Genomic DNA, 13,618 nt, shown 5'->3' with positions numbered 1-13,618 from the left:
TCACGAATGTAAAATTAGAGAGATTCGAGTGCGCACGGAGGCTTTCCGGCAGTCGTTCTTCCCGCAAACGATACGGAACTGGAACAGGAAAGTGTCTTCCGCCACACACCATTGTGTGACTTTCAGAGTATAAATGTAGATGTAGATGTAGATAAAATGAGGTAGTCAGCTTGCCCATTAGAGTTAAAAAAACACTACTGTGTATTATGCTGCATGTGACATTGTAGTAAATTGTAGGATCCACTAATTACTTATGTCGTGGGCTTTGATGTATGATGAACATTGTTATGAATACATAAATTTAAAAAAAATACTTGCACAAATGAATTAATAACATCTAAATTTGTATTTTAATATAATAAATTTATCTTTTTCAGAAATTCTTTTCTTGCTTTTGACATTGGGTATTTTGTATCCATCTGCTTCGGCCATACTTACTTCCTTTTGTTCTCCAAATATCAATATTCGTATATATCTTGTACTGTTGCATTTCCTAACCTACATTCTTCAGCAACACCTGATTTTGCTCGACTACGTTTCATTACCCTTGTCTCACATTGTTGATCTTCATCTTATAGCCACCTTTATTTACACTTCTGTCCCGTAGCTATTATAACGGTGTTCCGCTAAGTTTCTGTAGCGACTCCAGTATCCGCCACACCTGGAAGCAGTGCTCGTTCTAACAACGCTACCACAACAAAGGTCAAAAGGTAATTATGATTGTGGTGTTGCTCACGCTGCTAAATACTGCATTTTCGGGCAACAACAAAGTTATATTATGAGGCAAGTGTCAGTAGAGCACAGTACATGAAGCCATTTCATGAAATAATGGATAAACTAGGCACTCAACTTTTCGTGTTTCCCACGATTGTCTCGTTGTGAATTTATGGCTCTATCGTCGAAAATCTAGGTAGTGATGATTCCAAGCTCGGATGCAAAGAGGCCTAGGTGTTATTCTGCGATATTCAAAAATTTTATAGATGTGTTTCACAAACCATTCTTGACGATTAAACCTTTGAAAGTTAGCACAATGGTGATGTAAAAAAGTAATCAGCACTCCGCATTTACGTTACACTTCATTTTTATTACTTTTGTTGCAGTATCACGTAACACACTAAACATTACATTATAAAACATACTTGAAAATATCTTCCTCTCTCTTAAAGTTAACATTTTATAAACTGACTGTAATTTACGTCTTTTCAACACGACGACTAAAACTTCACTTTTTAATAACCGCTTATGCGCCCAAAAATCAGAGTAACAAGTACGACAAAGAATATAGTGACAAAAGAAAGAGTATACATAAGAATAATGTTGTTGTTGTTGTTGTTGTTGTTGTTGTTGTGGTCGTCAGTCCTGAGACTGGTTTGATACAGCTCTCCATGCTACTCTATCCTGTGCAACCCTCTTCATCTCCCAGTACCTACTCCAACATACAACCTTCTGAATCTGCTTAATGTATTCATCCCTTGGCGGCTCTCTACGGTCTTTACCCTCCACACTGCCCTCCAATATTAAATTGGTGATCCCTTGATGCCTAATAACATATCCTACCAACCGATCCCTTCTTCTAGTCACGTTGTGCCACAAACTCCTCTTCTCCCCAATCCTATTCAATACCTCCTCATTAGTTACGTGATCTACCCATCCAATCTTCAGCATTCATCTGTAGCACCACATTTCGAAAACTTCTAATCTCTTCTTGTCCAAACGATTTATCGTCCATGTTACACTTCGATGTACGGCTACACTCCATACAATATTTTCACAAACGACTTCCTGACATTTAAATCTATACTCGATGTTAACAAATTTGTCTCCTTCAGAAACGCTTTCCTTGCCATTCCCAATCTAAATTTTATATCCTCCCTATTTCGACCATCATCAGTTATTTTGCTCCCCAAATAGCAAAATTCCTTTACTACTTTAAGTGTCTCATTTCCTAATCTAATTCCCTCAGCATCACTCGACTTAATTCGACTACATTCCATTATCCTCGTTTTGCTTTTGTTGATGTTCATCTTGTAGCCTCCTTTCAAGACACTGTCCATTCCGTTCAACTGCTGTTCCAAGTCCTTTGCTGTCTCTGACAGAATTACAATGTCATCGGCAAACCTCAAAGTTTTTATTTCTTCTCCGTGGATTTTAATACCTACTCCGAATTTTTCTTTTGTTTCCTTCACTGCTTACTCAATATAGAGATTGAATAACATCGGGGAGAGACTACAACGCTGTCTCACTCCCTTCCCAACTACTGCTTCCCTTTCATGTCCCTCGACTCATAACTGCCATCTGGTTTCTATACAAATTGTAAATAGCCTTTCGCTCCTTGCATTTTACCCCTGCCACCTTTAGTATTTGAAAGAGAGTATTCCAGTCAACGTTGTCAAAAGCTTTCTCTAAGTCTACAAATGCTAGAAACGTAGGTTTGCCTTTCCTTGATCTAGCTTCTAAGATAAGTCGTAGGGTCAGTATTGCCTCAAGTGTTCCAGCATTTCTACGGAATCCAAACTGATCTTCCCCGAGGTCAGCTTCTATCAGTTTTTCCATTCGTCTGTAAAGAATTCGCGTTAGTATTTTGGAGCTGTGACTTAATAAACTGATAGTCCGGTATTTTTCACACGTGTCAACACCTGTTTTCTTTGGGATTGGAATTATTATATTCTTCTTGAAGTCTGAGGGTATTTCACCTGTCTCATACATCTTGCTCACCAGATGGTAGAGTTTTGTCAGGACTGGCTCTCCCAAGGCTGTCAGTAGTTCCAGTGGAATGTTGTCTACTCCCGGGGCCTTGTTTCGACTTAGGTCTTTCAGTGCTCTACTCTATACTCCTTCCACCTTTCAGCTTTCCCTTCTTTGCTTAGAACTGGGTTTCCACCTGAGCTCTTGATATTGATCTTATGGCCGCTTTTATTTACACTTCTGTCCCGTAGCTGTTACAACTGTGCTCCACTCACCTTCTGTAGCGACTCCTGTATCCGCCACACATGGCCGCTGTGCGCGTGCAGCTGAACATGCTGGTTCCCCGGAGGGAATTCGGGTTTCGGGCAGCAGCAGTCGACCGCGCAGCACGTGGAGCAGAGCGGCGTCCGCTGCCACCGCCGCCGCCTGATGAGCGCCGTGTGCGCTCCTGTGTTCCAGACTCCAGCCAGTACGCCCACTACGTCTTCGCCGCGCTGGACCGCAGCCACACGGGGACCGTCACCTTCGGCGACCTCATGCTGGGCTTGTCCGTCGTGATGAAGGGCACGCTGCACGAGCGCCTCAGATGGGTCTTCTCGTAAGTAGCCCGCCACCGCACTCACCTGTCCAAGCTGCCTAGCACCGCACTGCAGGTTGCACCATGACTGACAGCTCAAAGCGACACGAAATGTCAATGCAAATTTGTGGTTACGAGAAGCCACTGAGTTCAGTATGAAATTCACTGGTGTGCGACGCTTAAGGGGCGGTGGACGTCAAACGTCCGACTTGGAGCAGGAGAGGCACGACAGGACATTTTAATTTCCACTGTCTACATTTTTACAAGTAAATTCATAAAACTTTGTCAGAATGACCAGGAAGGATTCAGTGTTCCCACTCGTAGCAGCGGAAGTTCAAAAACATAACAAAATTATTTTTTTTTACGTGTGACATTTCATATTTTTTTCACTTACGAATGGCTGCATTTGCTGCTATAGGTACACTTTCCTTCATAAGTAAGACAGACTGTTCGATGAATTTTGCACAGAATACAAACCATACTTAAAGGTTTCTGAAACTCTAGAATCTATTTAATTTATGAAAAAATGAATGAGCTGTTACCTTTAAAACTTTATGTTTAGAAATAAATAAAATTTTGTAGTTAATTACCTCAATTTTTAACACAGTTTTCAATAGATTTGGAAAATTCTAGAGTTTCATACACCTGTAAGTATGGTTTGTACGGTGTCCAAATTTCATCAAAGAATCTCTCTTATTTGTGAAGAAACATGTACCTATAGCATCAAATGCAGCCAACAGTAAGTGAAAAAATGATGAAATTTCATATCTACAAAAAATTATTTTGTTATGTTTTTGCACTTCCACTGCTATGAGTGTCAATCCTGAATCCTTCCTGATCATGCTGACAACGTTTAATGAATTTATTTGTAAAAGTATAGACAGTAGAAAATAAAATGTCCTGTGGTGCCTCTCCTGCTCCAAGTCGGCAAATTTGACGTCCTACGATGAAAGGAGAAAATATAAAAACGCAGTAAATGAAATAGGCAAAATGCAATACAAACGTCTCAAAAATGAGATCGACTGGAAGTGCAAAATGGCTAAGCAGGGATGGCTAGAGGACAAATCTAAGGATGTAGAGGCTTAGCTCACCAGGGGTAAGATAGATACTGCCTACAGGAAAATTTAAAGAGACCTTTCGAAATAAGACAACCACTTGTATGAACATCAAGAGCTCAGATGGAAGCCCAGTTCTAAGCAAAGAAGGGAAAGCAGAAAGGTGGAAGTAGTATATAGAGGGTCTATACAAGGGCGATGTACTTGAGGACAATATTAAGGAAATGGAGAGGATGTAGGTGAAGATGAAATGGGAGATACGATACTGCGAAAAACTCTACCATCTGGTTTGCAAGATGTATGAGGCAGGCGAAATACCCTCAGACTTCAAGAAGAATATAATAATTCCAATCCCAATGAAAGCAGGTGTTGACAGATGTGAAAATTACCGAACTATCAGTTTAATAAGTCACAGCTCCAAAATACTAACGCGAATTCTTTACAGACGAATGGAAAAACTAGTAGAAGCCGACCTCGGGGAAGATCAGTTCGGATTCCGTAGAAATGTTGGGACACGTGAGGCAATACTGACCCTACGACTTATCTTAGAAGCTAGATTAAGGAAGGGCAAACCTACGTTTCTAGCATTTGTAGACTTAGAGAAAGCTTTTGTCAATGTTGACTGGAATACTCTCTTTCAAATTCTAAAGGTGGCAGGGGTAAAATACAGGGAGCGAAAGGCTATTTACAATTTGTATAGAAACCAGATGGCAGTTATAAGAGTCGAGGGACATGAAAGGGAAGCAGTAGTTGGGAAGGGAGTGAGACAGCGTTGTAGCCTCTCCCCGATGTTATTCAATCTGTATATTGAGCAATCAGTGAAGGAAACAAAAGAAAAATTCGGAGTAGGTATTAAAATCCATGGAGAAGAAATAAAAACTTTGAGGTTTGCCGATGACATTGTAATTCTGTGAGAGACAGCAAAGGACTTGGATCAGCAGTTGAACGGAATGGACAGTGTCTTGAAAGGAGACTACAAGATGAACATCAACAAAAGCAAAACGAGGATAATGGAATGTAGTCGAATTAAGTCGAGTGATGCTGAGGGAATTAGATTAGGAAATGAGACACTTAGAGTAGCAGAGCAGTTTTGCTATTTGGGGAGCAAAATAAGTGATGATGGTCGAAGTAGAGAGCATATAAAATGTAGACTGGCAATGGCAAGGAAAGCTTTTCTGAAGAAGAGAAATTTGTTAACATCGAGCATAGATTTAAGTGTCAGGAAGTCGTTTCTGAAAGTATTTGTATGGAGTGTAGCCATGCATGGAAGTGAAACATGGACGATAAATAGTTTGGACAAGAAGAGAATAGACGTTTTAGAAATGTGGTGCTACAGAAGAATGCTGAAGATTAGATTGGTGGATCATATAACTAATCAGGAAGTATTGAATAGGATTTGGGAGAAGAGAAGTTTGTGGCACAACTTGACCAGAAGAAGGGACCGGTTGATAGGACATGTCCTGAGGCATAAAGGGATCACCAATTTTGCATTGGAGGGCAGCGTGGAGGGTAAAAATCGTAGAGGGAGAACAGGAGATGAATACACTAAGCAGATTCAGAAGGATGTAGGTTGCAGTAGGTACTGGGAGATGAAGAGGGTTGCACAGGATAGAGTAGCATGGAGAGCTGCATCGAACCAGTCTCAGGACTGAAGACCACAACAACAACAACACCCCCCTTAAGGACGATAGGAACTTTCACACGGTGTGTCCTCGACCGTACGTAGAATGAACTGCTGTAGTATAGTACAGAGGGTAGCTGCAATAAATACGCAGTGAGACGAACAGTTTATTCAAAGAAGTCACCCATTTTCATGATGGTTCCTTGAATATTATAAAGGCGGGACAGGGTTCTGCATAGGGCGGGTGATGACCACGTATGGTAATTCTTGCTCTGTAGTGCGCTCCCATGCAGAACAATCCATTCGTGGAATATCCTCTCGTTCCAAGAGCTCTCCGCCTGTACTGCTCGATGCGATCGCTCATTGTCATCCGTGACGAATGAACTCAGTGTCCAATGCACCCCGAAGAGGGCGCACATTTCGGGTTTTAACAAAGTTAAAATTTTCCTTTTGCTTTACTGTCGAAGAAAACAGTGACTGGATTCAGATTTTAACAGTTTAAAACTACGTGAGCAACCTTTTGACTCTCCAAGTGAACAGTGGACGGGCTCAAATTTATAACAACTCGAAAGTACATAAGAGTATAATTGCGCCGAAGGTAAAGTCGCGAAAAATAAATTAACAGTATTAAACATTCAAAATACTAATTCATGGAGAAAATCAGCCTTTAAGATTCAATCATATGAAAGAACCACAGAAATAGCCGTACAGTTATAAGGGTTTTACACATAGAAAAACATCTAACTCCTTGTTTGCTCGTGTAAACAGGGCAGCCGAAAAATACTAATTTACAGAATATACACAGCCCGAGCTTCCTAAAATGAGGGCTTACCCTTCTAATACACAGGGTGGACAACTGATAGCGACCGGGACAAATATCTCACGAAAAAACTATAAAGAACGAAACTCGTCTAGCTTGAAGGGGGAAACCAGATGGCGCTAAGGTTTTCTTTTTTTTTTTATCGTTGTGTTTGGTCGTTGCGGACGTCGCAAGACATCCTGGCCAAGTTCGGTGGTTAATCCTTCCACTCAGTTTTTTATTACAGAAGCCAATCGGCTCTCTGAGCGAACACGCTGAGCAACCGTGCCGGCGTTAGATGGCGCTGCCATAGGTCAAACGGATATCAACTGCGTTTTTTCTAAATAGGAACCCCCATTTTTATTACATAATCGTGTAGTACGTAAGAAATATGAATGTTTTAGTTGGACCACATTCTTCACTTTGTGATAGAGGGCTCTGTAATGGTCACAAACGTATAAGTACGTGGTATTACGTAACATTCCACCAGTGGTGCGGAAGGTATTTGCTTCGTGATACATTACCTGTGTTAAAATGGACCGTTTACCAATCGAGGAAAAGGTCGATATCGTGTTGATGTATGGCTATTGTGATCAAAATGCTCAAGGGGAGTGTGCTATGTATGCTGCTCGGTATCCTGAGCGACATCTTCCCAGTGTCCGGACCGTTCGCCGGATTGTTACGATATTTAAGGAAACAGGAAGTGTTTAGCCACATGTGAAATGTCAACCACGACCTGCAACAAATTATGATGCCCAAGTACACTCCTGGAAATTGAAATAAGAACACCGTGAATTCATTGTCCCAGGAAGGGGAAACTTTATTGACACATTCCTGGGGTCAGATACATCACATGATCACACTGACGGAACCACAGGCACATAGACACAGGCAACAGAGCATGCACAATGTCGGCACTAGTACAGTGTATATCCAACTTTCGCAGCAATGCAGGCTGCTATTCTCCCATGGAGACGATCGTAGAGATGCTGGATGTAGTCCTGTGCAACGGCTTCCCATGCCATTTCCACCTGGCGCCTCAGTTGGACCAGCGTTCGTGCTGGACGTGCAGACCGCGTGAGACGACGCTTCATCCAGTCCCAAACATGCTCAATGGGGGACAGATCCGGAGATCTTGCTGGCCAGGGTAGTTGACTTACACCTTCTAGAGCACGTTGGGTGACACGGGATACATGCGAACGTGCATTGTCCTGTTGGAACCGCAAGTTCCCTTGCCGGTCTAGGAATGGTAGAACGATGGGTTCGATGACGGTTTGTATGTACCGTGCACTATTCAGTGTCTCCTCGACGATCACCAGAGGTGTACGGCCAGTGTAGGAGATCGCTCCCCACACCATCATGCCGGGTGTTGGCCCTGTGTGCCTCGGTCGTATGCAGTCCTGATTGTGGCGCTCACCTGCACGGCGCCAAACACGCATACGACCATCATTGGCACCAAGGCAGAAGCGACTCTCATCGCTGAAGACGACACGTCTCCATTCGTCCCTCCATTCACGCCTGTCACGACACCACTGGAGGCGGGCTGCACGATGTTGGGGCGGGAGCGGAAGACGGCCTAACGGTGTGCGGGACCGTAGCCCAGCTTCATGGAGACGGTTGCGAATGGTCCTCGCCGATACCCCAGGAGCAACAGTGTCCCTAATTTGCTGGGAAGTGGCGGCGCGGTCCCCTACGGCACTGCGTAGCATCCTACAGTCTTGGCGTGCACCCGTGCGTCGCTGCGGTCCGGTCCCAGGTCGACGGGCACGTGCACCTTCCACCGACCACTGGCGACAACATCGATGTTCTGTGGAGACCTCACGCCCCACGTGTTGAGCAATTCGGCGGTACGTCCACCCGGCCACCCGCATGCCCACTATACGCCCTCGCTCAAAGTCCGTCAACTGCACATACGGTTCACGTCCACGCTGTTGCGGCATGCTACCAGTGTTAAAGACTGCGATGGAGCTCCGTGCGCCACGGCAAACTGGCTGACACTGACGGCGGCGGTGCACAAATGCTGCGCAGCTAGCGCCATTCGACGGCCAACACCGCGGTTCCTGGTGTGTCCGCTGTGCCGTGCGTGTGATCATTGCTTGTACAGCCCTCTGGCAGTGTCCGGAGAAAGTATGGTGGGTCTGACACACCGGTGTCAATGTGTTCTTTTTTCCATTTCCACGAGTGTAAGTGTTTTAGCTGCTGTCGCAGATAATCCGCACATCAGTAGCAGACTAACTGCGCGAGAATCGGGAATCTCAAAAACGTCAGTGTTGAGAATCCTACATTAACATCGATTGCACCCGTACCACAATTCTATGCACCAGCAATTGCATGGCGACGACTTTGATCGTCGTGTACAGTTCTGCCACTGGGCACAAGAGAATTTACGGGACAATGACAGATTTTTTGCATGCGTTCTACTTAGCGACGAAGCGTCATTCACCAACAGCGGTAACGTAAACCGGCAAAATATCCACTTTTGTTGAACTGAAAATCCACGATGGCTCCGACAAGTAGAACATCATGAACCTTGGCGGGTTAATGTATGGTGCGGCATCATGGGAGGGAGGGTAATTGGCCCCCATTTTATCGATTGCAATCTAAATGCAATGTTCTACCGGTGTTACTACAAGATGTTTCACTGCATGACAGAATGGCAATGTACTTCCAACATGATGGATGCCCGGCACACAGCTCGCGTGCGATTGAAGCGGTACTGAATAGCATATTTCATGACAGGTGGATTGGTCGTCGAAGCACCATACCACGGCTCGGACATTCACCGGATCTGACGTTCCCGGATTTCTTTCTGTGGGGAAAGTTGAAGGATATTTGCTATCGTGATCCACCGACAACGCCTGACAACATGCGGCAGCGCATTGTCAGTGAATGTGTGAACATTACAGAAGGCGAACTATTCGCTGTTGAGAGGAATGTCGTTACACGTATTGCCAAATACGTTGAGGTTGACGAACATCATTTTGAGAATTTATTGCATTAATTAGTATTTATAGGTAATAACACTGTAACTGCATGCGTTTTCAGAAATGACAAGTTCCCAAAGGTACATGTATCACATTGGAACAACCGAAATAAAATGTTTAAACGTATCTACGTTCTGTATTTTAATTTAAAAAACCTACCTGTTACCAACTGTTTGTCTAAAGTTTCGAGCCGTATGTTTGTGACTATTACAGCGCCATCTATGACAAAGCGAAGAAAGTGGTCCAAGTAAAACACTGAATTTCTTTACGTACTACACGAATACATAATAAAAAATGGGGGTTCCTATTTTTAAAAATGCACTTGATTACCGTTTGACTTATGGCAGCGCCATCTAGCGGGCCAACCACAGCGCCATCTGGTTTCCCCCTTCAAGCTAGATTCCCGCGCCCGTGTTCCCGAGTTCGATTCCCGGCGGGGTCAGGGATTTTCTCTGCCTCGTGATGACTGGGTGTTGTGTGATGTCCTTAGGTTAGTTAGGTTTAAGTAGCTCGAAGTTCTAGGGGACTGATGACCATAGATGTTCATAGTGCTCAGAGCCAACCTTCAAGCTAGACACGTTTCGTTTTTTGTAGTTTTTTCGTTTGACACTTATTTCGTGAGGTCACGATCAATGGATCATCCTGATTTTCCTACCTGCGCCCAGTCATCAAGTTGCTTGTCTATACTGGCCGGTAGCACTGACCGCCGTTTGTGATTGCAAATCGAAACCCAGTGCTAAGATAGGTGGAAACAGAGCAAAAATGTATGGCCAGGCACAACGGTAGCACAGACAAAACACTGTTAGTTAAGACATAATAATAGAAAGGAGATAAGATACTGTACATCGAGGCTCGAGCCTCATAACAGCTTAAAAAGCTCGTTATGCATCACACAATATACAGTGCCACAAGTAAAAACCAAATCAATCGCAAAAAATGGAGTGAGAGATTGCCCACTTATAAACCGCCAACTTCCCAATACGAAAACCTTGACTTTCCACCTAGGCAGGAAGTAAATCACTGACCAGGCGAAGGCGGAATCCAACCACCTTCCAAAACGTGACAACGCTCAAGAAGACGCTACGGCAGGACCACGAGGAACCCGGACACATCACACTTTTTTCTTGGTCATCAGTCTACTGACTGGTTTGATACGGCCCGCCACGAATTCCTGTGCTAACCTCTTCATCTCAGAGTAGCACTTGCAACCTACGTCCTCAATTCTTTGCTTGACGTATTCCAATCTCTGTCTTCCTCTACAGTTTTTGCCCTCTACAGCTCCCTCTAGTACCATGGAAGTCATTCCCTCATGTCTTAGCAGACGTCCTATCATCCTGTCCCTTCTCCTATATCAGTGTTTTCCACATATTCCTTTCCTCTCCGATTCTGCGTAGAACCTCCTCATTCCTTACCGTATCAGTCCACCTAATATTCAACATTCGTCTATAGCACCACATCTCAAATGCTTCGATTCTCTTCTGTTCCGGGTTTCCCACAGTCCATGTTCCACTACCATACAATGCTGTACTCCAGACGTACATCCTCAGAAATTTCTTCCTCAAATTAAGGCCGGTATTTGATATTAGTAGACTTCTCTTGGCCAGAAATGCCTTTTTTGCCATAGCGAGTCTGCTTTTGATGTCCTCCTTGCTCCGTCCGTCATTAGTTATTTTACTGCCTAGGTAGCAGAATTCCTTAACTTCATTGACTTCGTGACCATCAATCCTGATGTTAAGTTTCTCGCTGTTCTCATTTCTACTACTTCTCATTACCTTCGTCTTTCTCCGATTCACTCTCAAACCATACTGTGTACTCATTAGACTGTTCATTGCACTCAGCAGATCATTTAATTCTTCTTCACTTTCACTCAGGATAGCAATGTCATCAGCGAATCGTATCATTGATATCCTTTCACCTTGTATTTTAATTCCACTACTGAACCTTTCTTTTATTTCCATCATTGCTTCCTCGATGTACAGATTGACAGATTGTCTTACTCCCTTCTTAATACGAGCACTCCATTCTTGATCGTCCACTCTTATTATTCCCTCTTGGTTGTTGTACATATTGTATATGAGCCGTCTCTCCCTATAGCTTACCCCTACTTTTTTCATGATCTGGAACAGCTTGCACCATTTTATATTGTCGAACGCTTTTTCCAGGTCGACAAATCCTATGAACGTGTCATGATTTTTCTTTAGCCTTGCTTCCATTATTAGCCGTAACGTCAGAATTGCCTCTCTCGTTCCTTTACTTTTCCTAAAGCCTAACTGATCGTCACCTAGCGCATTCTCAATTTTCTTTTCCATTCTTCTGTATATTATTCTTGTAAGCAGCTTCGATGCATGAGCTGTTAAGCTGATTGTGCGATAACTCTGGCACTTGTCAGCTCTTGCCGTCTTCGGAATTGTGTGGATGATGCTTTTCCAAAAGTCAGATAGTATGTCGCCAGACTCATATACTCTACACACCAACGTGAATAGTCGTTTTGTTGCCACTTCCCCTAATAATTTTAGAAATTCTGATGGAATGTTATCTATCCCTCCTGCCTTATTTGACCGTAAGTCCTCCAAAGCTCTTTTAAATTCCGATTCTAATACTGGATTCCCTATCTCTTCTAAATCAACTCCTGTTTCTTCTTCTATCACATCAAATCTTCACCCTCATAGAGGCTTTCAATGTATTCTTTCCACCTACCTGCTCTCTCCTCTGCATTTAACAGTGGAATTCTCGTTGCACTCTTAATGTTACCACCGTTGCTTTTAATGTCACCAAAGGTTGTTTTCACTTTCCTGTATGCTGAGGCAGTCCTTCCGACAATCATATCTCTTTCGTTGTCTTCACATTTTCCCTGCAGCCATTTCGTCTTAGCTTCCCTGCACTTCCTATTTATTTCATTCCTCAGCGACTTGTATTTCTGTATTCCTAATTTTCCCGGAACATGTTTGTACTTCCTCCTTTCATCAATCAACTGCAGTATTTCCTCTGTTACCCATGGTTTCTTCGCAGCTACCTTCTTTGTACCTATGTTTTCCTTCCCAACTTCTGTGATGGCCCTTTTTAGAGACGTCCATTCCTCTTCAACTGTGTTGCCTACTGCACTATTCCTTATTGCTGTATCTATAGCGTTAAAGAACTTCAAAAGTATCTCGTCATTCCTTAGAACTTCCGGATCCCACTTCTTAGCGTATTGATTCTTCCTTACTAATGTCTTGAACTTCAGCCTACTATTCATCACTACTATATTGTGATCTGAGTCTATATCTGCTCCTGGGTACGCCTTACAATCCAGTATCTGATTTCGGAATCTCTGTCTGACCATGATGTAATCTAATTGAAATCTTCCCGTACCTCCCGGCCTTTTCCAAGTATACCTCCTCCTCTTGACATTCTTGAACAGGGTATTCGCTATTACTAGCTGAAACTTGTTACAGAACTCAATTAGTTTTTCTCCTCTTTCATTCTTTGTCCCAAGCCCATATTCTCCTGTAACCTTTTCTTCTACTCCTTCCCCTACAACTGCATTCCAGTCGCCCATGACTATTAGATTTTCGTCCCCCTTTACATACTGCATTACCCTTTCAGTACCCTCATACACTTTCTCTATCTGTTCATCTTCAGCTTGCGATGTCGGCATGTATACCTGAAGTATCGTTGTCGGTGTTGGTCTGCTGTCGATTCTGATTAGAACAACCCGGTCACTGAACTGTTCACAGTAACACACCCTCTGCCCTACCTTCCTATTCATAACGAATCCTACACCTGTTATACGATTTTCTGCTACTGTTGATATTACCCGCTACTCATGTGACCAGAAATCCTTGTCTTCCGTCCACTTCACTTCACTGACCTCTACTATATCTAGATTGTGCCTTTGCATTTCCCTTTTCAGATTTT

At 43.3% G+C, this 13,618-nt stretch overlaps 1 protein-coding gene across 1 annotated transcript in view; it reads left to right on the top strand.

Moving 5' to 3' along the window:
• Positions 1-13,618, top strand: part of LOC126354325 (Kv channel-interacting protein 1-like) — a 105,108-nt gene that overhangs the window by 17,428 nt on the left and 74,062 nt on the right. The window contains exon 2 of the mRNA XM_050003886.1: positions 3,145-3,283. Coding sequence (XP_049859843.1) covers positions 3,145-3,283 — 139 coding nt within the window. The remainder of the gene's footprint in view (positions 1-3,144; positions 3,284-13,618) is intronic.

Source organism: Schistocerca gregaria, chromosome 3 (genome assembly GCF_023897955.1).
Source record: "Schistocerca gregaria isolate iqSchGreg1 chromosome 3, iqSchGreg1.2, whole genome shotgun sequence".
NCBI lineage: Eukaryota > Metazoa > Arthropoda > Insecta > Orthoptera > Acrididae > Schistocerca > Schistocerca gregaria.
This window is presented reverse-complemented; position numbering and strand designations above follow the sequence as displayed.